The sequence below is a fragment of the Mastomys coucha genome, unplaced genomic scaffold (genome assembly GCF_008632895.1).
Source record: "Mastomys coucha isolate ucsf_1 unplaced genomic scaffold, UCSF_Mcou_1 pScaffold22, whole genome shotgun sequence".
In the NCBI taxonomy this organism is placed as follows: Eukaryota; Metazoa; Chordata; class Mammalia; order Rodentia; family Muridae; genus Mastomys; species Mastomys coucha.
The window spans coordinates 181,588,624-181,616,114 of record NW_022196905.1 but is presented as its reverse complement, the minus strand read 5'-3'; the positions used below and the strand labels follow the sequence as shown (position 1 = coordinate 181,616,114).

Genomic DNA, 27,491 nt, shown 5'->3' with positions numbered 1-27,491 from the left:
TTGATATTAATAGATATTAAGGAAAGGTAATTGTTGCTTCCTGTTATTTTTGTTGTTAGAGTTTGAAAATTGTTCATGTGGCTATCTTCTTTTAATTTTGTTGGAAAATTACTTTTTTGCTTTTTCTAAGATGTAGTTTCCCTCCTTGTGTTGAAATTTTCCATTTATTATCCTTTGAAGTGCTGGATTTGTGGAAATACATTGTTTAAATTTGGTTTTGTCATGGAATACTTTTGTTTCTCCATCTACAGTAACTGAGAGTTTTGCTGGATATAGTAGCCTGGGCTGGCATTTGTGTTCTCTTAAGGTCTGTATGACATCAACCCAGGATCTTCTGGCTTTCATAGTCTCTGGTGAGAAGTCTGGTGTAATTCTGATAGGCCTGCCTTTATGTGTTACTTGACCTTTTCCTCTCACTGCTTTTAATATTCTTTCTTTGTTTTGTGTATTTGGTGTTTTGACTATTATGTGGTGGGAGGAATTTCTTTTCTGGTCCAGTCTATTTGGAGTTCTATAGGCTTCTTGCATGTTCTTGGGTATCTCTTTCTTTAGGTTAGGGAAATTTTCTTCTATAATTTTGTTAAAGATATTTACTGGCCCTTTAAGTTGGACATCTTGCTTTTCTGGTGTTTTGGGTTATCTAGGACTTGCTGTGGTGGGAGTACTAGGTTCTGATGAAGTCAAGTAGTCTTGGCTTCTGTTAGTAAGATTCTTGCCTTTGCCTTTTGCCATCTGTTGATCTCTGGTGTTTGATGTTCTTGCTGTCTCTGGCTGGAGCTTGTTCCTCCTGTGGGTCTGTAAGCCTGTGTCAGCACTTCTGGGAGAACAGCTCTCCTCAGGTAAGACCTGTGTGCAGTGGGCTGTGGATCAGTTGTCCCTCCTGAGTCCTGGGGTCAGAGCAAACCCTGGAGACAGGCTCTCCACTTGCAGGGAAGGGGCAGAGAGGGCTGTGGATATGCAGTCCCTCCTAGATGAAGAGGGAAGATCCTGCTTTGGCTGCCCTGCCACTTCTGAGGCCTGTGCCTCCTGGCTGGTCTTGCCTTAGAAGGTCACTGAGTCCCTGGGTTAGAGCACTCCCCAAAAGCAAGCTCTCTGCTTGCTGGAAGGGGGCAAAGGCAGAGAGGGCTGTGGATCTGCAGTACCTCCTCTTAGGTGAAGAGGGAAGTAGAAAGGATCCTGCTCAGGCTGTCCTGCTGCTTCTGGGGCTTCTTCTTCTTCTCCTTCTCCTCCTCCTCCTCCTCCTCCTCCTCCTCCTTCCTCTTCCTCTTCCTCTTCCTCTTCCTCTTCCTCTTCCTCTTCCTCTTCCTCTTCCTCTTCTTCTTCTTCTTCTTCTTCTTCTTCTTCTTCTTCTTCTTCTTCTTCTTCTTCTTCCTCTTCTTCTTTTAAGACTTATTTATTATATGTAAATACACTGTAGCTGTCTTCAGACACCCCAAAAGAGGGCATCAAATCTCATTATGGATGGTTGTGAGCCACCATGTGGTTGCTAGGATTTGAACTTAGGATCTTTGGAAGAGCAGTTAGAGCCCTGAACCGCTGAACCATCTTGCCAGCCCCGCAAGTCTGATTTCTCTTGGGCTCACACATGAGCAGGCTGGGGAAGATTCTGGCTTCTTGGAGAATCACCCATTAGAGAATCATGGAATTCTGAACCATGACAGTTTCTCTGATTTGGGCCAAGAGGTAGTCCTGGGTTTGCCTGGATAGCCTTTGTCTTCCAGTTGGCTGCTCCTGTCTTAAGTGCATCGAAATGGTTTGATGTTTGAAAGTATGACAGAGTGTCTATAAACTATTACTAGAAAGCTTCACATGGCAGGACAGTGCTTCTGAATACTTCTCTACCTTGATCTACACTAAGAGACACCTGGAGGTAATGAGGCTGTGATGGTTTGTATATGCTTGGCCCAGGGCATAGCACACTTAGGAGGTATGGCCTTGTTGGAGTAGGTGTGTCACTGTGGGCGTAGGCTTAAGACCCTCATCCTAGCTGCCTGGAAGTGAGTCTTGCGCTAGCAGCCTTCAGATGAGAGTTGAAGCTGCCTGACTTCATCCCAGCTCCTTCTGTACCATGCCTGCTGGGATGCTGCCATGCTCCCATCTTAATGATAATGGACTGAACCTCTGAATCTGTAAGCCAGCCCAATTAAATGTTGCCCTTTATAAGAGTTGCCTTGGTCATGGTGTCTGTTCACAGCAGTAAAACCCTAACTAAGACATGGGCAGGTGGGAGTTATTTTTGTGTGTTTTGGAGAAATCTTTAAGTTACTTTGATGCCTTAGACATAGAAGGGCACACACCTACAGACTAACTATTCAGGAGGTGGAAAATAATAGGGTTTCTTGGGCCCAAGTTCAAGGCCATCCTTGACAACATAGTAAAACCATCACAAACACAACAAAGCTCCACTGAAGAGACTTGATTACTATCTAATAACTATTGTTACATACAAGTGTATGTGTGTGTGTGCTCAGTCTTTATAATGTTATTTGTATAATTTCAGGGCTATTTGATAACCAATTTTTCTCCTCCCTGGGGGAAACTCAATAGGAACTAGTGAGCTACACCAAAGAACTTCACAAATTAAACAAGGTGTCCCAAGAGACCTATAATTTAGATGACTTGGAATCATGTTAAAATAAAATTCTTTGAGCATTTCCTTCCATTTTATAGAGTTATTATTGGGAAATGTTTATCTACTAGGCTGAAAAAAATTAATAAATTTTCCATTTCCATACTAATCACCAATTATTGTAAGCTGTTGTTACTCTTTAGGTATTACATGGCCCCCAGTGCTCATGCACTCAAGGCTTGGTCTCTAAGTATTGGTACTATTGAGACTGACTGGATCACCAGGGTACTGACTTTGGCAACGAGTTAATCCATTGAGAAGTTAATAGGCAAACAAGCTATTAGGAGGTGGAGCTGGTTAAGGAAGGGGTCATTGTGGATGTCTTTGCTTGTCTTTGCCCCTTGCTCTATCTCTTAGCTTCTAGGCTGTCTCTAGCAGCTTTTCCTCTACCACACCTTTCTTCCATAATATGCACACCCAGAAATGTAACCAAGTGACCACTGATTGAAACCTCAGAAACCATGGGCCAAAATGACTCTCTTCCTATCACATACGTTGTGTGCATGTGCATGTATTCTGTAGAAGGGCACACACCTGTGCACATGCATTTGGAAGGCAGAGGAACAAATGAGTGCTTTCTTCTCTCTCCTCACCTTATTTTTGAGATAGTTCTCATGAAACCCAGGATTACCATTTAGGTTAGCTTTGTGACTTCCTTAGATCTGCCTGACTTCACCCATAACATCCAGTTCTGGGATTATAGGCACATGTGGCCATGTCTAGGTTTTACATGGGTGCTGGAAATCACTACTTGGGTCCTCCTCTTCACAGAAGTGCTCTTGCCCACCATCAGGCTAACTCCACACTGCTTATCAGGTATTTTCTAGTGATAAGACAGACAGAGGAACTTTCTGAAGATCAATATCAAAGTGACTAGTCCATCTAATCAAGCAGTTAAAGTGATAATCTTAGACATGGGATCTTGAGGTGGCATGCTTCAAAAACAGCTGAATATTTTTGTTATGTAATCAGGAGGACCAAAGTTTTGGGTATATTTATCTTTGAACTCATAAGACTTGGTAGCCACAGTGTTGACCCTCTCAGTATAATAAAATAATAATGAAGCAGATTGCATTGTGATTCTGAGCTTTGAAAGGCCCTTGGATTCAGAAGAAAAAGACAAACAAAAGCTCCCCAAATCTAAGTAAGTATGAAATGTGTCTTTGTTTTGTGTGATACATATGCACACTAAATCATCATAAGTAAGTCATAATAAGGTTTATTTAAAAACACATGGTTACATTATAAAGCATACATTACAACAATTAAAGCAGCAAAAGTTTTTATTTACAAAGTCTAAAAAATAAGAGTCCAACTTTGCATGTAAAAAAGGAACACCAATCATCATTTAAAACGACACTACTAAACAACACATTCTTTACACTTGCACAAGTACTTGCCATAGGGTACTTATAGGGTTTTGAAGATGGAGAAGTTCTGGATGGTTTTAGGCCTCTATGCACAAATGCTATTAACTATAACAATAACAAAATAAAGCAACGAAGCAACTTGGCACACTGCCAGTGGACATGCAAGGAGGGGCCTATCGACGAGGTGTGGGTACAGGAGCCCGCCCTGCAGGCAGCACAAGGCTTTTTGCCATCAGGGTCTTGGTGATGTACTGCTCACATTGAGGCTATGCACCTGCAGGAAATACAGCAGGCCAGACCCTACCATGCCATCTCCCAGGCATAGCCACCCCCTTCATGAGTACAGGTATTCCTTGGTCCGTATTCATCTTAATATACTCATGAGCTACTTGGAACTGAAGTTAAGGATCTCAGATGACCTTATACTCATTACTTCTTATTCCTTTCTTACTATCTAAGACAGAGTGTAACAGCAGACGCCCACATACTGCAGAATGCCTGGCTTGTGGCATCAAACTGGGGTCCTAGGTAATCTCTACGGGTCTGTCAGTGGTCAGAAAGGCTGCTTAGAGTCCAGAAACCATTGCAGTGGCTTCAGCTGTGGGTAAAAACAGACAGGGATGGAGCTCCTGGCTAGCAGTTGTAAAATCGCTTATGCTTACATAACAGAATACATCTGAGACCAGTAAGCCCAAACTGTGTGAATATAAACAATCCTGGATACTACAAAAGCCAACACCTACACCAGGAATACAACTGTAGAAGCAGGCCTCTTAAAATCCACAAAGCTATCTTAAATTCTTTAAGTATGCAAGGAAAACAAAGTCTTAGCTAAACAATCGAGTCTAGAAGCCTTATTTTCACATGTAGAGCTAAGGTGATCTTTGCTGGCACTGTTGGCTACATGAATTTCAGCACTTTCCCTTGATATATAAAATAGAAAATGTACAGAAGGCACTTCCCATAGAAGGCACTATTTTGGTACTAGCAAAATGGACAGTTAATGTCACTTATCTAACCAGCCCTAAGCCCTACATATTAGGTGATTGAGAATAATCCGTGAAGAACACTCTAAACCCACCCTCCTAAAGTGCTGCTGACATTGTATTTTGAGGACTATCATTTAAAGTGCAGTTGGAGAAATCCCTAGCAGGGCTGTCAGGGAGCAAGAGAAAGTACAACTTCAGCATCTAGGTGGCGATTCGGGGATACACCATCACCACGCACGCACGCACGCATCCTAGATGTAAGAAGGGAGAAGGTAAGGTGCCAGCATTCCTTCTGAATCCTTAGCACTGTAAGGTAAGCCAATTACGTTGCTTCTTCACCCGTGCTAAATGTTCAAAGTTATAAAACAATTCAGTGGCAATTCTGACTCACAGTGTTTTACGAGAAAACATTTTAAGCAACTACCTGGGACTTCGAAAAAAGTTTGGCTGAAACAAATACTTCATAAAAATTAAAATTAGACAACCTTTTATTCTTCAGGGAGATGATTCACAAGCTGGGGTTGTTTTTTTTTTTTTTTTTTTTTTTAAATCAACTATAGTTTGTACTAAAGTTAACATCAACAATAGTTTCAATGTTGATTTTACATATTAGTGTTGATATATACATTTATAACACTTTGGTTATTTAGTTTTATTGTCATTTTTTATCACTAGGGAAAACAAGATTAAGATATTTGAGATCACCTCAAAGGTTTTAGAAAGTTTTCTCAGGAGTCTCTAAACTTGAGTTCTCATAGCCATCCTTTTACATGTGTGGTTGGCAGGCCAGTCTTGTTTGTAAAGACCATAAAGTTAAAGTGTGCTGTTACGAGACAATCTCACTGAAAACACCAACAGCACAGTTCTTAGTGTAAGAAGCAAGAAAGATAAGCAGCAAAGGAAGAAATCCAACTTGCTTTTGCTCTTCATGACGAATAGAATGTGTAACCCATCTGAGATTCTGGGTGTTGGCTCGTTAGTCAAACCTACACAAAATATTTTGGTGACCCCAAGACAGAGACTAGGACATTTTGTACAAAGTGTACTGAACTCAAGTGTAGGAGGACAAGGTTGGCAAAGAGCAGGTAGTGCTGGCATTCACTGTGCCTCAGAAGCAGTGCGACAGAAACAAACAAACAAGAACGACTCAAGGCTCCCACTCCATTCAGATTCCAAAGCGCCTGTCACTAGTGACTTCATATTAGAAACATGATAAATATGTCTTAAAGAATCTATCTATAGAAAACATATATATATATAAAATTGTATATCTTAAAATAGCTTAAAATCTAAATCATCTCTCAGTATAAAACATTAAACTCTCTCCACATCAATTGGGTTTTCTAAATCTACGTAACAATATCATATCCAAAGCTCATCATAAACTCAACTTACTTTCACACTGATAGCCAATCCCTGCACGCACACACACACACACACACACACACACACACACACACACACAAAATGTTAATGTGTTTATAAACACTATACACACAGACATACTGTCCACTTGGTGCTTCACAGGAAAGAAAAGGCATGGTCACTGAGAAAGCATGTCTTTAAAGACATTCATGTTTCCAATGTGCTCTGGTGTGAACATTTTGAACTAGATTCTGCCCCTGACTGAACACAGTGGGCACAATACTTCAGCTTGCTTTTCACAGTCTGAATGAATCTGTTTTTGTTACAGTATACATGAGGAAAGTATTCTGACAATTTCTATCTTCGCCTTTCCCCTCCAGCTCCTCCCACTCCTTACAAAATCCATAACCTCTTCTTTATTATTGTTACATAGTATATGTATGTCTGTGTGTGTATGTAACCTGTTGAGTCCAATTAGTATTGCTTGTATGTGCAAGTGTTTAATGTTGACTATTTGGGATTAGATAACCTACCATGGGGCTCATCCCTGATTCTCCCTCTCTGAGCAGCCATTAGTGACATCAATTCCTGATCATGCCTACAGTCCTTCCCAGACTATTTTAGCCCATGTTTATCCCATTCCTTCTCTGTAAAGCTAGCAGTTAGAAAGAGTGTCTGGCCTTCAGATTTACCACATGCACCCTGGAAATTTTGGAATGTCAGCACTAAGTTCTGGGTTAGGGATGCATCCCTGACAACCAGGAACCCAGAACCTTTGTCTGCTTATCCAAGTGAATGCCTGCTTACGCCAAATCAGCACCAGTTAAATAAATGATCTCTTAGGAGAACTATGGGAAAGCAACCATCTCTTTGGATTATGCAGGGCAACTAGCGTTTGTGGACTCCTGGGAGTGCCATGCCCGTATAAGTGTCTAGCTCTAGATTTATCCAATACACCATTTAATTATTTATACAAGGTTAAGTCATGAGGAATAGGTATGATTGGGGGTTTCTCATCCACTATCAGAGAACCCTATAAAGGAAAAGTGTAGCAATCAGAGAATCTTAATTTAAAAGTTTATTTAATCATATACAAAGGTCATTTTGCTTTTAATCCAGTTTGGTTATTTAGCTCGAAGTTTTGTATAATTGTGTTCTGAAAGTAATTGACGATTTATTGTTAAGAGGCTTTGTGTGGTCCTTTAAAAGCAAATGAAATAAAAACTGCTAAGTGGTCAGGCACTGGCGGTGCAAGTCTTTAATCCCAGCTACGTGGGAGGCAGAGGCAGGAGGATTTCTGTGAGCTCAAAATTCAAGGCTAGCCTGGTCTACAGAGTGAGTTACAGGGCTACATAGAAAGAACCCATCTCAACAAACAAACAAACAAACAAACAAAAGAAATAAAGAAAGGGAGAAAACAAAATTTAAAAGTGGTAAATGATGAGATGGGGTGGGAAGTAGGGGAATCTCTAAACATTTCTGAAAGGAATATCGGAGGTAAGCTAGGTCAAAAATCCTTAAACTGGGCTCAAATGCCCTGTGATACTGGACTAAGGGTATTTTCCTATACCCCTTCATCTGTGCCTTTTTTGTACACTGTAAAATATAGAATTTGCTACCACATTCATTTCCATCCAATCAGAGGAAAAATGAGAATCAAAAGACTGAGTTCTGCGTTCGATGAAGGAGCAGATGCTGAGCTGTGATTAGGTATAAAGTAACGGGAAACAGCCTGAAGCATTCTACTAAATGTGGGTGATACGGAGGCCTGCTCTGCCTTCAGTCTCTTTTAAAAACAGGACACCTATCCAAGCATCTTCTGCAAGTCTCTGATCCTTGGAGGCCACAGGGACTACTTTCATTCTCTGGCTTAAGGGGTCCCAAGCAGGCCATGGTACGTCTCCCGAGACCTTCATGGGGCTGAGGGGTATGTCATTTATGGCAGGTGGAGGTGTTATATTTAAAGACCAAGGCTCTCAAAACCAAGATTGGCCATCTCATGTCACAGACTACCTCTTCATCTTGTCATACAGAGGAAACAAATGTTCTCCCTGGCCATTTAAGAAGACTGTCTTAGCAAGCAGGAGAAGAATATGTGCATTACAATTTATACAAGAGGCCCATTCCTCATCCCTTCCCCACCCCTGACCACTGTTAAACATCATGACAGGAGGTGGCATTTTCAGTATGTCCAAATTGATGGTCGTATACCTAATAAAGAAACCCACCACTATTTCCCCAACCACATAGGACATGTACAGAATACATCTCTATTCAGTCATATACTGCTTACTAGTGTGTGCAGTCAGTATACGCCACCAATTACCACACTGGAATTATGTCACAGAGTAATAACCAACAACACTGAACGCTCACATTCCCAAACATACATGTACACGCACAGACATACTATTTTGGGGGTACTCATCACTGAGGAGTGCTCTCAGGCAGTCTCCCCAGACACACAATCCACCATCTGAAGAGAAGCTGTGTGGAGGAGGAAGTCTAAGTTAGGCGAGCCATGTCCACAGCAGACCCATGCCACCCCAGCCTGATGGTGGCATCCTGCCACCATCATGTACTCATGGTTAAGGTATGCGTGGGAAGACCGTGGGCCAGCATCAGCATTCACTTGTCTTTTCATGAAGTATGAAAGGTAAGCTGAGGTGTCTTTGGTGATGGTCATTTGCTTGCATGGTGGATTTTTCTTCTGTTGCTGCATTGGCGTTGTCTGAGTAAACATCTTCCTCATCTTCATCCCTGGGGTTACCCTCCAAGCTGTGTCTAATGCCATAGGCGAAGTAAATCAGAAAGCCTATGGGGAGAGAGAGTGCGCGGGCATCAGTGTGTTTTAATGTAGACAATTTAATACAGCACGTCTCCCCCTTTCTCTCTGTGTGGCCTTAGAAGAACAGAACGTGTGCATATAGAATACATAAATGCAACCCAATGAGGCCCCTTTTGTTACCCATGCGGTAACAAAAGGTTTCAGGGCCGACCACTCTGCACTGGACAACCACTGAGGGGCTCACCCGTGGGAGAGGCTACCCCTCCTCCCAGTGGTCATTAGTTGTTGTCTATAATTGTAGAGGCTATCAACTTGAAAGAATGCGCATGTGGGGGGTGACATGGAGGGGTTAGAGGAAGGTACCTGGGTGGAAGGAAGCAGAGGAGGGAAAGCCATATAATTATATTTCAATTTAAAATATATTTAAATAAAAATATAAAAATATCTTTAAAAAGAAAAATAGGACGTGAAAGGCAGATAGAAAGCACTTCTTCCTCTGTGACAGCCCAACCCTAAAGGATATATTTTTCTGTCAACTAGTCTTTTCAGACAACAATTATGTGGAAAGTTTCCACTTACATTCTTGAAACTCAACAGATTGACTCTGAGTAGAACGATGGGTGAGGCAGAGGCTCAGATTACACATGAAACCCTAGCAGTGGATTATCAGCGTCAAGGTCAGGTAGTCTGGAAAGCGTGCCTTGTGCTCACAACGGACACAGAGAGCCTTCTATCTGTTACTGTCAAATAACAGATAGAAGAAGGCCTGAGCACAAAGGACTGTCAACAGCCATGCTAACTGTGGGGTAAAGGAGGCAATGATTCAAATGTCCTTGGAAGAGAATCACTTATAAATACGAATTTTTCCACACTTTAGTGAGAAAGTCAAGTAAACCTTTGGCATGGTTATGGTGACTTTTTGAGGGCTTCATTTTCTCATTCATAAGTTGGAGAAAATAACATCTGTGTGAAGCCCAGGGATATTGAGAGACTTGAATCTTGCATCTGCAGGGCCGGAGGTGTGGCTCAGAGGCCTGAGGGGTGTGGCTCAGAGGCCTGAGGGAGGGCTGGGGGTGTGGCTCAGAGGCCTGAGGTAGCTTGTGTGGGGCCTGGGCTGAATACTCAACACAACAGAAAAAACAGAAAGGAAGGAAAAATAAAGAAAAGGTATCTGAAAACATAAGGAAACAAAACTCTGAGATGTTCTCGGAGGTCGGAATGGAAGGAAATTGACAGAGCTTTTAGTTTTAGTAAAGGAGACGGCGCAGCCCACAAAGCAAGGTGAACCCAAGTCCGGGAGTACAAGGCACTGCGAGCACCTACCAAGCACCATCCAGATGCTGAATCTGATCCAAGTGTCCGCACTTAACTGGACCATCAAGTAAATGTTGACCAGGATGCTGAAGGCCGGCAGGAACGGTAAGAGGGGGACCTGTGAGAAGAGACATCCTTTGAAGACGGGGTTACCGTGAGAGTGTGGTCTCCAAGTTATTTCGAGGCAGTGCCAATATCTGACATATAGTCACACTGTGTCACTACGCTTACAGTCTCATAAAAAGGACAACGCGAATAAACACCATTCCTATAGAAAGTAGTGAAAGGAAAGTCACTTTCACGTTACTTGCTGAAGTGGACCAAAACAGCGACCCGTGCAGGCACCGCCCAGGGCTAGGGAATCAGGTAGCTGAGAGTTCACTGGTCTCATTCGGCCATCACCAGCAAGTGCCTCTGGAACTCTAGATACACATCGCATCCTGGGGGACCCATCGAGGAAGCACTGTTCATACTCAGGCTTCCTCCTAGTTCCATTGGGGCAGGATAATTTAGTTTGCAAAGGGAGGCACTTGGTGGCAATAAATCCTCACAAGAGGGCTCCAATTTTCTGAAAATAAAATCCTCAAATTATCTTCCTTCATTCTATTATTTAATTTTAATTTTTAGTACTTGGGAATAAACCCAGAATATCATATGTCATGTTCCTAATACTATATAGACTGTTTAACACAAAATCTATTCCTTCTATGTATGTATGTATGTATATACATATACATATATATATACATATATATATATATATACACACACACGTGTGTGTGTGTGCATGCTCAAGTTTTTGATAAGGGGAGTAAGACAGTTCATAGTTCATGTACTGTTACTAAAAGGGATTCATCAAAGAACTCTGACCCTCTTGTTCACTGCTTGGTCTTGTTTAGGCAAATGAAAAACACAGAGAAAACATACAGAGGAAGTGTACATAGCAATTAGGATTTTAATTATTATTTCACATACCATGAAGGCCACTTTTTGCTGATTCTGTGGCTGCCTCCAAATGGTCAGAATGACAGCAGCGCAGAGGACAAGGAACAGGGCGAGGAGAGCCAAGCTCCAGGCTTCCAGTCTGGCAATGGCCTGGACTCCATACGTGGTGAGAATACTCAAGCCCAGGATGAGGAACGCTATGGAGGTCAGAACAGAAAGCAGAGTGAGTCAGTACACATCCTGCCCTTGCGTGTCTCAGAGTTGGTACACATCCTGCCCTTGCGTGTCTCAGAGTCAGTACACATCCTGCCCTGGTGTGTCTCAGTTCTAGTGGGTTGTCCTGGTGTAACAGCAAGTTTTCATGATCTACTTGCCATACTGATGCCCCACTTCTTTTTCCATTGGGAAACAGAGATTGGCCACTACACCCATCTAAGGATCGCATACATGTTCTCATTTCTGATTTCTATGAAGGCAACCTCTCCATTTGGCACTAACACCTTGCTTTGTCTGTCATGTGACCAGGGCTCTTCATTTCCTATTCGCAAACTACATGGATAGGGTGTTTTTGGTGTGTACAGCTTCCAGTTTTTTTCAATGGGAAATAGCAACTTTACTTATGTTAAGCTATTATAAAGATTATTTATAAATGCAAACAAATAGGGCAGTGGTGGCACATGCCTTTAATCTAAGCATTTGGGGGCAGAGGCAGGCGGATCTCTGAGTTCGAGGCCAGCCTGGTCTACAGAGTGAGTTCCAGGGCAGCCAGGGATACACAGAGAAACCCTGCCTCAAAAAAACAAAAAAAGAAACAAAACAAAACAAACAAACATATAATATCCCACGAGCTGAATCTTTTTCATATTCTAGGCAATGATGTCAGACTTCTTCTGACCATCAACTACGCAATGAAAGCTTCTCCTACTCACTCTTAGAGAAACTTTCTCTGGTCTTCCATGAACTTACTGTTCAATCCTGAAGAGCAAGGATAGTTCCTCACTACCCTGAGGGTCCAGAATAGTAGTAGGCACACAGATAGTCCCCAACAGATGTCACTCAACAAATGGATAATTAGGCAACTTCAGCTGAGCAAACAAACCTTCTCTATTTTGCTTCCCAATACCATTGGGATCCAGTTTTGTTACTTGGCTTGATTCTTTAACATAGGGAATACCCTAAGCCAATGAAATGTGCCAGTTTGTAATTCTGTCACTTACTGTAGGGATTTCTGGCTTGTGTGTGTATGAGTGGGACTGGGGGAACATGTGTGCCATAGTATGTATGTGGAGATCCAAAGATAACCTTGTTTGAGGTAGAGTCTACTATTTCTCACTGTGTACAGCAAGCTAGCTGGCATGAAAGCTAGTGGGGAATTCTCTTTCTGCCTCCCATCTTGCCAGAGCCATGCTTGTATTACAGGCATGCACTTCCTCATCCAGCTTCCCATGGGCCTTGGAGATCTTAACCCAGAGCCTCACATTTGAACAGCATGTGCTTCATCTACAGAGCCATCCCTCTAGCTCACAGATCTTCTTACACAACATCACTTCCCAGTGTCTCTGTTATGTACAAAGTTCACATCTCAAACTGCTAACATATCCCAGGGCATTGTGAGGCCAGGTTCTCCACATCCACATCTGTTGGGCCTTTCAACACCTGCAGTGAAAACTTACCCAGGAATCCCACCAGAAAGCTCACGAGGGAAGCTGACTGTCGCGTGGGCAGGGCCGAGGGGCTGAAGAGGGTTCGTAGGCTGAAACCCTGTCCCTGCAGCATGGTGACCTGGGACTCGCTCTTCGAAGTCTCATTGGTACATGATTCCAGAATCTCTTTCTCAGGGGTGTATTTGGGCTGCTCATAACACAAGCCAGGTTGGTACCTATCCCCAAATAAATATTGGTTGGTGTCTTTAATCGCATCGGCCCAAAGATAAACCTATCACCTAAAACTCTTTGGTGAGACAATTTACAAAGTCACAGTGGGTACAGTCGGGTGACGCTTCTCATGACTCCAAGACACAGTGTGCTGAACTAGGCTACAAACCTCTAAAATACCCACAACAACTCTGAACTCCTTCTCATTGCTTCTTAATCAGAAAGTTATACAGTAGATGCCAAAATATAAAGTTAAAATTAAAGGTGAAGCAATTATGACACCAGGATGGTATCTGAAGGCTCTGGGGAAAGCAGAAAAACAGCTGCCAGCTCTGGACTGCACGGTCCCTTGGCTTGGGATTCAAAGGCTGTGTCCTAGTCAGTCCCTCTGGCCATGTTTCTTTATTTCCATCCTGATTTATCTAGCTTCACCTAGATAAGCTCACACAGCTACTTGGCCACCTAACTACGGGGAACCAGTTTCCTGTTATCGGTCCTGTTCCCCTGCAGCTCCCCGGCGTATCGCATGCTTCACTTCCTAGTATCCTCGGCCCTTGCTTACTTCAGAAACACTTCCCCTTCCTGGAAAGAAATACGTTCACTAAGGAAAATGCACAGAGGAATCCAGAAAGAAGCAACGAGCAACCCAACAGCACCTTTAAGTCTTTGAGCATTTTGGTACGAGTTCATCCTGCATTGTACACATACACAAACGTTTATCATTTCTTAATGTAGATTCGTAACGCTATTCAAACCTATTCAAACGCGACAGCTTTGTTTCCTAAAGTCTGAATAGCTATCTATTTACTGAAATGCCAGCGTTTACTGTCAAGGAAGCCACTGAATGAATGTCCCTTCATGTGTGTCGTCTACTGATACTCAAGCCAGCTCTGCTTTCTTCACGCTTGGCAATCTACCTTTTTTCATGAGCATTCTCTACATCTATTTGTTGGTGTCTTTTTGAGAGGGTCTTTGTCACACATATTAGGCGGATATACATTTATTGACTTGGAAGAATATTCAGGAGACATTGCTAATATAAACAAAGGCTATCATGTAGTCGTCAAGAATAAGGCTCTATTGGTCAGTCTGCTAGTATTTAGAATTCTAAAAATAGAATTCTGTAGTTGCACATATTTTAATAGACTGCTTCGTAGATGGGCCAAGCTCTTGTAGGAGTCACACTGTAAGTACAGTTCTTTGCTAAAGGCCAAGTCTGCTCCCACACTCTACATTACTATTTTAATGGCATGGCCTCCCATGTTGATGAAGTTGCTGCCTTTAAGAGTTCTCACTGTCGCTCCTCCCTGCATTCCACCGGGTACACGCTCTTTAGAACCAATAGAGACTCACCTGAGTATAAGCACGCAGGCTGCCACCAGAGAGTAGGCCATGAGCGTGCCAATAGACATCATGTCCACCAGGGCCTTCAGGTCAAAAAGGAAGGCCATCACAGCTGTTGGGAAACAGACAGGGAAGTGAAACCAAGGCCCCTGGTGACATTTCTTACAGTTGTTCACTTAGTCAGGGACAACTGACTGACACTTTTCTGTTTTGGTACCAATGACAGATCATGTTACATCATAAGATGTTTACTGAGACATACAAACTGCTAACACGAAGACTTCAAAGCCCCTACCTAGCTCTTTAGGAAACACTAAATACATTGGCTTTGATTATTTAAAACCTGGCTTAACCAAGAGTGAAAAGATTATATGACAGAACACTGTGTTTTGAGGTCTCACAAGGTAGACAAACACTGTGAAGAAATGCCAGAAACTGCTGTTTCCATCATAAGGAAAGTTTAGGTTTCTGTACACAAGTTATGTAAGTCCTTTAAATTCCATCTGTATCATGTCTCATATAACTCAAAATATTTTCAGTAGTCTTTACAAAATAATACTCATTTTCAATGAAATTACATTTTGGACCCAGAGTAAACTCTAATCAAGTTAAAGCCACACAGTCTGGATCATTACAATTGCAGCATGTTTGTAATGATGACAGATAGCCAAATAATAATTCTTCGTGGAAACTCTCTGGTCTAAGATTAAAAATGCAAATATGAGTGCTAGAATGTAAAATATGAAATACAATACTTTAGAAAGCATTCTACTACTACAATGCTTTTAATTATTACCTTCACTGTCTTATTATACTGCTAAATCACATTTTTCCAAGTGAAGGAGAAAGTTAAATTATCTTTAAAATTCTAGACTCAAAGTAGAACTATTAGTGGGCAGGACTGGTACTTTATGAGGAAGTATTTATTACGGCATGGGTTATCTTTACCATCAGAGTGAACTGAATAAAATGGCTCAGTACTGCTTCTCAGCCTTTCCTAATGCTGCGCCTCTTTAATGTCACGGTGACCCCCAGCCTTGAAGTCACTTTGTTGCCACTTCATAATTGTAATTTTTCTACTGTTATGAATCATAATTTAAATATCAGTTATGCAGGCTGTGTGATATGTGACCCCTGTGGGGTTGCAACCCACATGTTGTGAACTGCTGACCTAGCACGATTTTATGAGGGCAAACATTTAAGCCTGAGAAGTATAAGTGACTTGACCTTCCAAACTATGTCTCAAGTGTCATATTTAGGAGATGTCTGCCAGGTGAAATGACTTTGGCAAATGCTTCCTTACCTGAAAGAAAAACTAACTGTGTACTTAACAAAAACATTCTTGGTCCCAACTTCCCAGCACATTAGAGTCTCAACAAAGTCAAAATGTTTATTTGAACATCGACTCCCAAGACAGCTCCTCTTCATCTAGCTATAAAGCTTACTACAGTCTTTCTCTTACTTCCTGCATCAGGAACCTTAAGACCATCATTGTCTCAGTCTATGCCTTCCCTGGAAATTTCCATATGCTCTAAGAGTCTGGCCAGAAGTAGTTGACATGGACATCATAGCATGCCACAATGTAGGCCAACTGGATTCTAGGAGCAAAATGTACATGTCTAAGCTACTAAAAGACAAGTAGGTTCTGAATGAGGGCCAAGCAGGTGTGTCAATGTGCTGAGCAGTCCACTGCACTGTGGGTAATGAGAACAAATGAACCACTTCAGATTATCTTGACATTTGACATTTCTTTTCTTATATTGGATTAAGAGTTGGTAACATTCAGCTTTTCAAAAGTCTTGTAATCATTATTTTACAATTAGTACTTCCAAAATTAAGAAATTATTCAATGCAGGTATTTTTTTCTGTGCCCAAATTACGATTGTATGTGCTTATTCATCAATTAGAAGAGTAATACCTAGAACATAATGGAGAATCATTAACAACACTTCAAACATTTGTTAGATGCCTGAATGGTTAACACAGTAAAATGATAGAATTCCCAATGATTGGCTAAGAGTGAATTTAGCGTTTCACCATCACCATAATTGTAAGCTGTTAATCCCAATACTTATATACCAGTTCATCCATGATTTTGTCTTTAACTTACATGCACAGCATGCAGACCCTTCCTTAAGTCCATGCACGCGCACAGCACGTTTTAGTCCAATGATGGAGAAACCCTTGTTTGTAAAGCTTACCAGAAATGACCCCTGCAGTCATCGTGGCAGCAACGGGTGACTGCCTCTTACTCACTCTTGCAAGAAATCTAAACAGTAAGCCATCCCGGGCCATGGCAAACAGAATGCGGGGTAAGGGGAACATAGAACCCAGAAGACTAGAACAGAAAAATTCATAATCCAACGTGAGTTGAGGATTATTCTCCAAGGATACTTACAGGTACACAATGAACATAAAAATAGGAAAGTCACAAAGATATTGAACTTTATGTTAATCCAAACAGAAAACCACCTGTCCACATTTTCAGAGTTCTTGACGAAAAAGTGATCCCCCTTTTCTTAGTAAAAGTCAACTCTCTCACCTGCCACTGCACCCGATGACAAAGTAGCAATTACTGGTGTCTTCGTTTTGGAATTGATTTGAGCTAGACATTTGAAAAGCAACCCATCCTCCGCCATAGCATAGATTACACGAGGCATTGGGAAAATGGATCCAAGAAGACTGAGTAAAAAGCAAAGACATGCAGTATGGCAAACACGTTCATGCAAGACCACACCCAGAATAGAGACACAGTGATTGTATAACGCGCCGCAGGACAGCTGGGACTCACACGGTCTTAAAGGGCACTACCGTTGGGCATGTAAACACACCTGCCGGTAATGGCCACCGTGGTACTCTTTACTCTTGCAGATATTTGCCCAACCAGATTGTGAGTGCAGAGACAACACTGCAAGTCATTTGTTCCTATTCCATGATTGTTACTGAATTAAAAATGAATTAGACTTTGCAAAATTAAATGAAGTCGACCACTAAAATGTCTTAGGGTTAATAATTCAGAAAACAGAATTCCCAAATTAAGAGGAAATTAAAAAGATCAATCAGTCTTATGCCACAGTAAGTCACCCATTTATGCAGTGATTACATATTTTCATATTACCATGATTTTGCATCCTATAGATTAATCTTTTTTTGATTGACCTTTGATATATGTAATAGTTCTAAGCATTAAAATAATCAAGTCAAAGAATGGCTGAAAAATTGAACATATAGGTTTAGTATATAGAAGGAGCTACAATTAAGTGTTAGTAACAGTGAGGTTCAGTATACAATTTTTGCTTAAGATAAATTGAATTATTTATGTTCATTGTTTGGGTCATTCTACCTAATATTCAGTTGTGAAAGTAATGATTTAAGAAAAAGAGGTAATGTATTTGATTTCAAAAACCTATTGATAACATAAATAAGACCATACATATTTAATACAGCGTGTTATGCTTGCACAAATGGGAAAAAAATAAGTTCAACATTTCTAGACCAATATGGCTGTTGGTCTCTGTATAATGCCAACTCAACAGAGTTAACTGAGAATTTTTTTTTTTTTGCAAAGTTGACAGCATAACTACAGTTTCTGAAATTCAAACTATATATGTGTAAAGACCAACCACGGTAGCATGCTATGCATCAATAATTGATGTAGCCATAGGGGAATGAATCTTTTCACCCCTTCAAAGATCATGGCGGCACACTAGTTTCAGGGTTTGGACTAAAGCTATTGGGAATTCTTCTTAATGAACCTCATCAACAGCAGATCACTGAGAAACCCAAAGAAGTAATCCCTAAACTCACTTAGTACTACTGAGACTAGAAACTAGAAACACCTCTGAAATAAAAAAAGTAAAAGCCATGTTGATAAATTATACTACAAAAAATTTCTAGTTTCAAAAATGTGAAAATTATTTTCAACTTAAAAAAAAAAGGGATGCTCAGTCAAAAGTGCTTTTCTTTGGTGAGAATATTCTGCTATGATGTGTGGTCTGCATGAGATGTTCTGCTTCAGATATGCTAACTAAACATATGAGATACTCTGGAAACCTGAGCTGAGGGCTGTGACATAGTAAATAAGTAGCTACTGAAAATCTGAACATTTGATGTTCAAATTCCTTTGTCTTTTTACATAAAGAATTTCCACTGGCAATTTCAGAATGGTAATTTCTGTTTTTTAAATACATCCACTCGGATCAGCACTTAAAGGAGAGAGGCTCAGCTCCTCACAGTTAGAAGCACATTTATGTTTAAAAATGACACAGCATGTGGCTTCTAGTCCCAGACACACTCGCATACTTAATGGGGAATTGTCCAAAGTGTCAAGTCTGTGTATAGTCTCCGACTGACCGAAACAATGCAGGCCAGACTGACGTCCGCAGCATGGCCACCCCAATAATATGTGATTATGTGTGACCCTGATATTCATATGTCCCAGTACTATGAATATTACGATTGAAGCTTATAGCATCCTTCTCTTGGGGGAAGAAACAGCTGACAATGATCATGTTTCTGTAATCATTCAAGGTTTTTAGACAGCAATTCTGGGCAAATTATTCACTGAGTACATAGCTGTTAATGTGTTCCTCATGTTAGGATATTTTTAGAATATACAAAATCAATCTTGCGGTTGCAGTGGCTAGGGCGCCAGGGCCTTCAGAGCTCCGGTCAAGCATTCTACCACTGAACTATCCTCACATCCCACAAAAGCACATTTGAAAGCAGTGACTACCCTTTGTAAGACCCCTCTAAGAGCCCCAGTCCCGAGGGCAGTGCAATGTACCTGGTTGATAAGGCGCAGAGGGAGCCTGCTGCCACGACGTATTTGGCAGGGCCCCATCCAACATATTCAAATGCAACAGGGAGAGGACTTTTCTCATCCAGGAGGTAGTAAGGCATCATAAGTGTCAAAGCTGCAGAAACCCCAAAATAGGCCATAAAGCAAACAAGTAGGGAAGTTACTATTCCGATGGGAATAGCCTTTTGGGGATTCCGGACCTCTTCACCTAAGGGAACACAGAGAGTCACATGATCAGTAAAGAGTTAAACAGGCGGGGGACTTACTGTGGTCCAAGCTCCCCTGTCCTCTGTGGTCTACTCTGCTTCTGTCCCTTGGGTTCTTTATTTCATATAAAAGCTCTCTCCTGTTCTTGAGGATACTTTGCTACTAGCACAAATAATCCAACAATCAGAGGGAGAAAAGAAGAGCGGAATATCCAAGTCAGGTTCCTAGCTGCAGAGAGGGGGAAAAGGCGGCTCATGAGCATTCTCAAGTATTTAGGTCTAGAATGACAGCTGACATCATGTGGAAAGCAGCCGCACTGGTATTCTGTGAGCTTTTGAATTTGAGGACTTCGCATAAAATGTATTTCATCTATTTATATGAAACTTCTGATTCCATTAAAAACATCAGAATATCCTTCTAGCAAGACCGATCTTTGAAGCTCTCCAAACAGTCAGTTATAAGGCTGTGCAACTGGAAAGCTAGACAGACTCTGGCATGAGGATTTTGTCATTCGGAATACAGAGGAAAGAAGTGGTATAATTTGCCTGGTGGACGAAAAAGATAATTTAAGGTGATAAACTCTCTGGAGAGGACAGAACCTTTAGCTAAAAGGTAAAAAGACAGAATTGTGAGCAGCATTTGGGATTCTCATCAGATCAGCCCCATGTGTTGTCTTAGCTGATCTTCATAATACCTTCAGGGTAGGTGCCGCCCTTGACCATACAGAAGCCAGCCTTCTTAGTGTTTAAAGCGAGTGGGTTTTGTATCATAGGCAGCATGGGTTGCAGGTGGATGAGAAGTTAGGATCCTTCCCACCCCACACCTCATCTTCTTCCCTTGATCCTCTGTTGTACCTGCGGCTACCCCTGTGGTCCCTTTTGCTTCTAAGTAACGAGGAGGCATCTCCCTTACCGGTTGTTGCGATGCAGTCAAAGCCCACAAAGGCATAGAAGCACGTTGCAGCACCAGCCAACGTCCCTGTAAAGCCATAGGGCATAAAGCCGCCAGCGCCATAGATGCTTGTTCCGTTTTCAGAAGGTGGTTCTCTGAAGGAAAGGACAGCCGTTGTCAGCCACTTCAGGGAAAATGTACCTTCTGGTGCTTTCTCTCAAGCTTTCCAATCCTAGGGAGACTGCTGCTGCTCACTGGCTTCTTGAAGCTAAGGTATATAAAACTAAAACTTTATTCTGTCGTCTTGCTCTAGAGAATATGATAGACTCCCTCACAATGACCTATGTCACTGGCATCCAACTACAGGCTACTCAATGGCAAATCCAAAAGGCTTAGTCCAAACTCTCTTTCTCTCTCTTTCCTCTTTCTCACTGTGTGTGTGTGTGTGTGTGTGTGTGTTTTACAGGGTCTCACTATGAATCCATATTAATCATTAATCTGGAATCTGCAACATAGCTCAGGCTAGACTTAAATTTTTGTCAATCCTCTCGCCTTGGCCTCCAGTGTACACACCTGTGCTGATCTGCATAGAGCCATGCTAGATGAAACACACAGGCAAGCAGCACTTTGACATCAAAGATCCCACATATGAGCCATGCTCTATAATAAAGATTTTATATATAATTCAAAGATTTTGTGTGTGTGGGTTCAAGATAGGCTTCCTCTGTATAGCTCTAGCTGTCCTGAAACTTCCTCTGTAGACCAGGGTGGTCTCGAACTCAGAGATTCACCTGCCTCTGCTTCCTAAGTGCTGGGATTAAAGGGGCATGTCATCATGCGTGGCTTCCAAAATTCTCAAAAGCTTGAAAGCATGCAATGAAACTGTACCAAAGGAGAAACTACAGGGTGTGACCAAAGATTCAAATCAAACAGGAACAAGAAACTACTCAAGTTCCTTAGAGGTAGTGAGCTCTTGAGGAGCAGAGGTGATGTTCTTCCAGTGCTGTGACCGCCCTGGCGGCTGAGGTTCGGAGCCTGCAGAGCTTCACACGGTGGCTCAGCTAGAAGCGCGCCCTACCTTAGTAAGGAGAATCTACAGAAGAGGAGCTGTGTTCTAGAGCCACTCACTCCCCAGAAAGGTTTCAGAAGCAACGAGACTGAGAATGGTTGCTCTAGAGAGAAGTCGCAAGGACTCTTAGAATGTAACACACAGAGAGCTGAGAGGGTGGGGAGGGAGCAGGGACAGGGGAGAAGGGGGGAGCGGAGAAAAGGGACTATACAAGCGGGACCGAATATTCTACCTGGCACTTGCTGATATATTTTTGAGAAACTCTTCACTGATCTTCCAGTTTGCCACATTTCCTTTCACAAACCCAGCCACCATGACGAAGAGAAGGACCAGGATATTAATAGCTGTAAAAAATTTATTCACCCAAGCAGACTCTTTTACTCCAAAAGATAAAAGACCTGTGGAAAAAAGAGAAGGCATCAGTGTGGGCTCTTTGCCACAGAAAAGGCAATGCTAGCCCTTTCCAATCCACGCATTGGATGTTACTGTGTGCATATATATGTATACCTTACATTTCTTCAGTTGTATTGCTAGCTCAGTAATTAGTCACTTTGCTTTGACGCAGGCCTTTGGGCTGATTTTGATGTCTGGAGGCATACTATATTGTGCTCGCACTGAAGAGAGTCCATGCCATCTATGTAAGCCTAGTTAACTATGGCTACGATTACTACGGTAGGCACAGACAGAAGACTTACATTTGAAAGGCTGTCCTTAAAAGCTATTCCAGGGCTAATAGAAAAAGTCCAGTCATAAGTCTGCCATCTACCTCCTGACCATATCGCCAGAAAATAATACTTGAGTGCCATGCCAAACAAAAGGTTCTCTGTTAAATTTAGTCTCGCCTGAATACATTTACTTCATATTAGGAATGTAAAGTTGTTGGATGAAACTGAGCAGTATAAAGAATAAAGATCAATTCTGGTATCCCTGCAGAATTCTCCACATGCACATACATATATTTCTGCACCAACAAATTTATCCTCAGGTTTAGCAGCAGCATGACATACTATGTAGGGATACTTTAATCCCTTATTTATAGACAATTAGCTCACTCTTGGTTTTATTTTATAAACAGCACTGACATCATTGCCATTTTATAAATATCCTTCTGCATTCTATAACATTTTCTTTGCAAATAGTCGTGTGTAAATTAAGAGTGTATGGGAGGATTCTTCCCTTGAAGCTTGGGGAATACCATGGAAGATGGGGAAGAAGAACTGTAGGAGCCAGAGGGGTTGAGGACACCAGGAGAACATAGCCCACGGAATTAACTAAGAAGGGTCACAGAGGCTCACAGAGACTGAGTGGCAATCACAGGGCCTGCACGGGTCTGCACAAAGGTCCTCTGCATCAATGTCAGAGTTGTGTAGCTTGGTATTTTTGTGGGGCTCCTACCGAAGCAGGTGGGGGTGTCTCTGACTCTTTTGTCTGCTCTTGGAACCCCTTTCTTCCTGCTGGGTTGCCTCATCCAGCCTTGACAGGAGGCTTTGTGCCTAGTCTCACTGTGTTCAGTTGCTATCTGTCTCTAGGAGGCCTGCTCTTCCCTGAAGAGCAACAGAAGAGTAGATCTGGGGGTGAGGGGAAGATGGTCTAGAAGATTCTGGGAGGAGTGGAGGAAGGAGAAGCCACAGTCAGGATGCCCTGAAAACAACCGCAAAAAAGGTGTCTGGAAAGGCATGCCTTGTACATGTGTGGGCGTGCATGCGTACAAGTGTGCATGTGTAGGTGTGTGCACATGTGCATGAGTGTGCATGTGGAGGTCAGAGGTCGATGTGGCTGTCTGCCTTGATTCTCTGAACTTCATTTTTTGAGACAATCTCCCACTCTAACTGGAGCTCCTCAGTTTGAGTAGGTTACTTGTCCAATAGACTCTAGGGATCCAGGGATCCACCTGCCTTGGTTCCCCATCCCCAGTGCTGGGGTTACAAATGCGTATCACCATTCCCAGCCTTTAGGCGAGTTCTGGGGATCCAGACACACATTGTTGTGCTTATAATGGCAGGCAATTTATCCACCGAGTCATCTTCCGAGCCCCAGGTATGCATTTTTATACAAAGCAAAATTGGCCTCATCTACACTGTACCAGTTTTACGGCAGAGTATTTTATTCATATTGATTTATAAGAGGTATTTATATATTAATATTATTAGCTGTCTACTAGCCACTCATAGATTATATTTTTCATCTCTGTCATTTTAAAATTATTTCATTTGGTTTATTTCAGTGGCAAGTATAGAGGCTGTGTGTATTAGGCAAATGCTAATGAGGAACTTCATTCCTGGTTCTATAGATTCCTCTAACCCTAACACGTTGCTTACAAATGTAAATATTTATTGGAATAACCCATATGACCCTATTTTAGTATCTACTTTTAGTAAGATTTCCCTCAAACTCCATATTCACTTTTCTTTCAGCTTTTAAACGATTATTCTGCTTATCCTATCTGTATCTTTCATCCACCTGACATAAAATATGAATTATGGATCCTAGTTAAACTTTTACTACTGGAGCAATGGTTGCTATGAGAAGAGGATGCAGCAGGTCTGCCTGCCTCTCCCCTGCACGCGCAGCACCCACTATCCCAGAAGCAGAACTGTGCAAGCACAGATGAGAACAGTTGCACGTCATGCTTCTGCATGCACAGCTCCCACTACGACACATCATCAAATGTCTTGGTGGCACAGAGGAACGCTGTGGGGCTGGCACAGCCGTGGACTCTGTAAGAGGCTATCGGGTTAGGTGCCTCTGGGGCACAACTTAAGAAGGGCAAAGCCACGCTTTAGGTTAGGTCCCAAACATGCCAGTGCGGAGTCTACTTAAGTTCTTATCCTCCACCCAGAGATGAGGCCCACACAGATTCTTCATCTGAATGCTACACATGCTTCCCTGGTAGCTTTACTAAAACAAGTTTTGGCTAACATATAACACTGAGGTTTGAGGGAATACTTATAGAGATATTAATTTTCAAACAGTCTAGGAACAAAATTCTAATGTAAGTTTGGAGAACCTTTAAAGACAAGATTGGAAGTCAGTGAGCAGAAGACGAAGACTCAGGCTACAGCGGAGGTCCTGTTATGGAATTTAATAGTTCCAAATACGAGTCATAGCTATAGGCATCTCCTCGTTAAGAGATTAAAGCTGACTATTTTAAGTTTAATGGAGCCATCTATAAATAAATATGCTAATATTAACTAGGCTGCTTATACATATTAGTGTGTATTATTTTACATGTTAAATAATGTTATATATTATATATTACATGATGCATAATACTATATAATAATACTATTACTATATAATATTAACTAGAAATATCTGCATTAGAAAATGCCACGTGAGCTGAATGCTTCCTTTGCAAATAGATGTCTACAGTGGATACATGGCAGGAAAATCCTATTCTCTTTTTCTAGAAATAATATGTTTGCTAATGACCCTGGTTGCATTTAACAGGATGAAACAATACCATGGGATTCTAAATTTTGTCTAACAGAAATGCTGTTCCCATTCTTGATCGTCTATGATTAGTATTCAGAAATCGATGCTCTCAATGGAAAGACTGATGTCTTCATCCCATGACTTACTGCGTTCCCGGTGCCCTTCCCTCAGACATGAGGTCTCACCCTTTCATATACACGTATGCAATCCTCTTTGTGAAACGTAGGAAAATGAAGCTTACAGAGATTCAACACTGACCCTATGGGCATTGATACAAATGCTGACCTCATTCAGAGAGCTCAGGCTCCAAAGCCTATGCAACTTACCCTTCCCAGCCCCTTAGGGTGATTCACTACAGGGAATGGCATGTGCCTGGTTTCCTTACCTGCCAGAAGTAAAACGAGGCACACGGCAAAGAAGTCTGGATACTCCGCCAGACCAGTGTAATTCATTTTGAAGTATGTCCTGAAAAACTGGCCAATCTGTTTGTTAAGAAGTTCGTCGAAGGTGCCACTCCATGCTCTAGCGACACTGGATGTACCTACACAACACAGAATGTTAAGAGAATAAAAGGCTGCAGGTAGAAAATTAACATAACATCTGCCTAATGGATTCCTGGAGGAACTTGGCTTAGTTCACACCAGCTGAAAATTTTAACCACATTATAAAACCAAATTAATATTGCAATAAAAAAATCACAGGGACTCCTTTCTTCCTTCCTTCCTTCCTTCCTTCCTTCCTTCCTTCCTTCCTTCCTCTCTCTCTCTCTCTCTCTCTCTCTCTCTCTCTCTCTCTTTCTTTCTTCCTGAGGGTAGGGTCCTGCTATGCAGCCCAGGCACACATCACACTAGTGTGTATCATCATGCTCAGCTACAGTAGCAATTAAATGCCCATATCAGACAAAGAGCTATTTAAGGGCCGGGGAGATGGCTGAGCAGTTAAAACGTTTGCTTCATTATGCAAGCTGTCAGTTCAGACCCTTAAGTAAGTAGCACTGGGTGGCATGGCCTGTTAAGTCTTGCTTTAGAAAGCAGAGACTAACACCCCAGAGCAAGCCGGCCAAGACTACCTGGAATGTAACCACAGGCCTCAGCAGGGAGATGCTGCCTCAAAGAAGGCGGTAGAAGAGCCATAGAGGAAGAGTTGTGACATTGTTCTCTGACCTCCCTATGCGCGCGCACGCGTGTGCACACATACACACACTCATGAAAAGAAAAAAAAGTATTTTAAAAACTTCAGTTTTCAAAGCCACTGAGAATCACGAATTCAAAGTGGAAGCAAAATCAGACTTCCGTGATGAAGATGTATTTTAGATAGGACTAAGCGAGACAGGGAACAAATGATTTCCTCAGGCCCTCCCCACAGCTGAGAAGTGCAGGTTTATCCCTAGAGCAGAGGCCTTCTGGAGAGCTGCTTTTACCCTGTACACTACTGATAGGTGTTTTCGAAGCATACCTATGACATATGACAGGATGAGATTCCAGCCGGTGATGAAGGCCCACAGCTCTCCAACCGTGACGTATGTGTATAGATACGCAGATCCAGTCTTGGGTACTCGGGCCCCAAATTCAGCATAGCAAAGGCCGGCCATCACCGAAGCCAGGGCAGCGATGAGGAAAGACACCACGATACTCGGACCAGAATCGGCTTTGGCGACTTCCCCAGCCAGGACGTAAACCCCAGCACCCAGAGTGCTTCCAACCCCCAGGGCAATGAGGTCCATGGTGGTCAAGCAGCGGCAGAGTTTGGAGTCTTCCAGACTGTCCAGGGTGACAATTTTTCTCCGGATCAGACATCGCGCGAATGTCAGCACTGCTCCGCACGGAATCATGGTGAAGAGAGCAACCTATAGGAGAGAGGAGAGGAGGGGTCTGAGGCCACCTCCCCTCCCACTGAACACAGAAGGGCAGTGGGCCTCTTACCTAATAGATACCTGGTTCAGAGCATCCAGGCGGGCTTAAGAATTCGTTGGTGAGTTAATTTCTTACTTCTCTGTATTTCATCAATACATATTATTACTATCTATTTCCACATTAATTCCAAGGAATATGTACAACCTATACTTAAAAGAAATACTGCAATTTCAAAGGTCTGTTTGGTGTTCTCTACAGGGACATGTGGTTCAGCAGACGGAAGGCAGCCCGGGGCGAGGGGTATAGGGTGCCGTGTGTCAGCCTGTGTAACTGTAGACATTAAGTCCCATCAGCTTGTGCTTCATGGGCTGCACACCTGCACAGTGATCTGCTGACCCTTCAACTTCCTCATAGCCATCAACAGTAACACTCGCCCCCATTCTTGGCCTTGGGATACTTGGGCTCTAATACTGCTGTAGAATCAGGAATTCTGGTGATGGTAGTAGTAGGTACATATCCTCTTTCTTTTCTTTTCTTTTTAAAGATTTATTTTAAAGATTTATTTATTTATTTCATGTATGTGAGTACACTGTCGCTGTCTTCAGACACACCAGAAG

At 42.2% G+C, this 27,491-nt stretch overlaps 1 protein-coding gene across 1 annotated transcript in view; it reads right to left on the bottom strand.

Annotated features, from left to right (window-relative positions):
* Positions 1 to 3,832: 3,832 nt before the first annotated feature.
* The window catches only part of Slc7a2 (solute carrier family 7 member 2), a 57,116-nt gene continuing 33,457 nt past the window's right edge, over positions 3,833 to 27,491 (bottom strand). The window contains exons 2-12 of the mRNA XM_031339588.1: positions 26,477 to 26,867; positions 25,407 to 25,562; positions 21,819 to 21,984; positions 20,539 to 20,672; positions 19,405 to 19,627; positions 17,161 to 17,300; positions 14,628 to 14,730; positions 13,074 to 13,279; positions 11,431 to 11,597; positions 10,465 to 10,573; positions 3,833 to 9,168 (exon numbers count right to left, since the gene is read on the bottom strand). Coding sequence (XP_031195448.1) covers positions 8,975 to 9,168; positions 10,465 to 10,573; positions 11,431 to 11,597; positions 13,074 to 13,279; positions 14,628 to 14,730; positions 17,161 to 17,300; positions 19,405 to 19,627; positions 20,539 to 20,672; positions 21,819 to 21,984; positions 25,407 to 25,562; positions 26,477 to 26,852 — 1,974 coding nt within the window. The 5' untranslated portion in view covers positions 26,853 to 26,867 and the 3' untranslated portion in view covers positions 3,833 to 8,974. The remainder of the gene's footprint in view (positions 9,169 to 10,464; positions 10,574 to 11,430; positions 11,598 to 13,073; positions 13,280 to 14,627; positions 14,731 to 17,160; positions 17,301 to 19,404; positions 19,628 to 20,538; positions 20,673 to 21,818; positions 21,985 to 25,406; positions 25,563 to 26,476; positions 26,868 to 27,491) is intronic.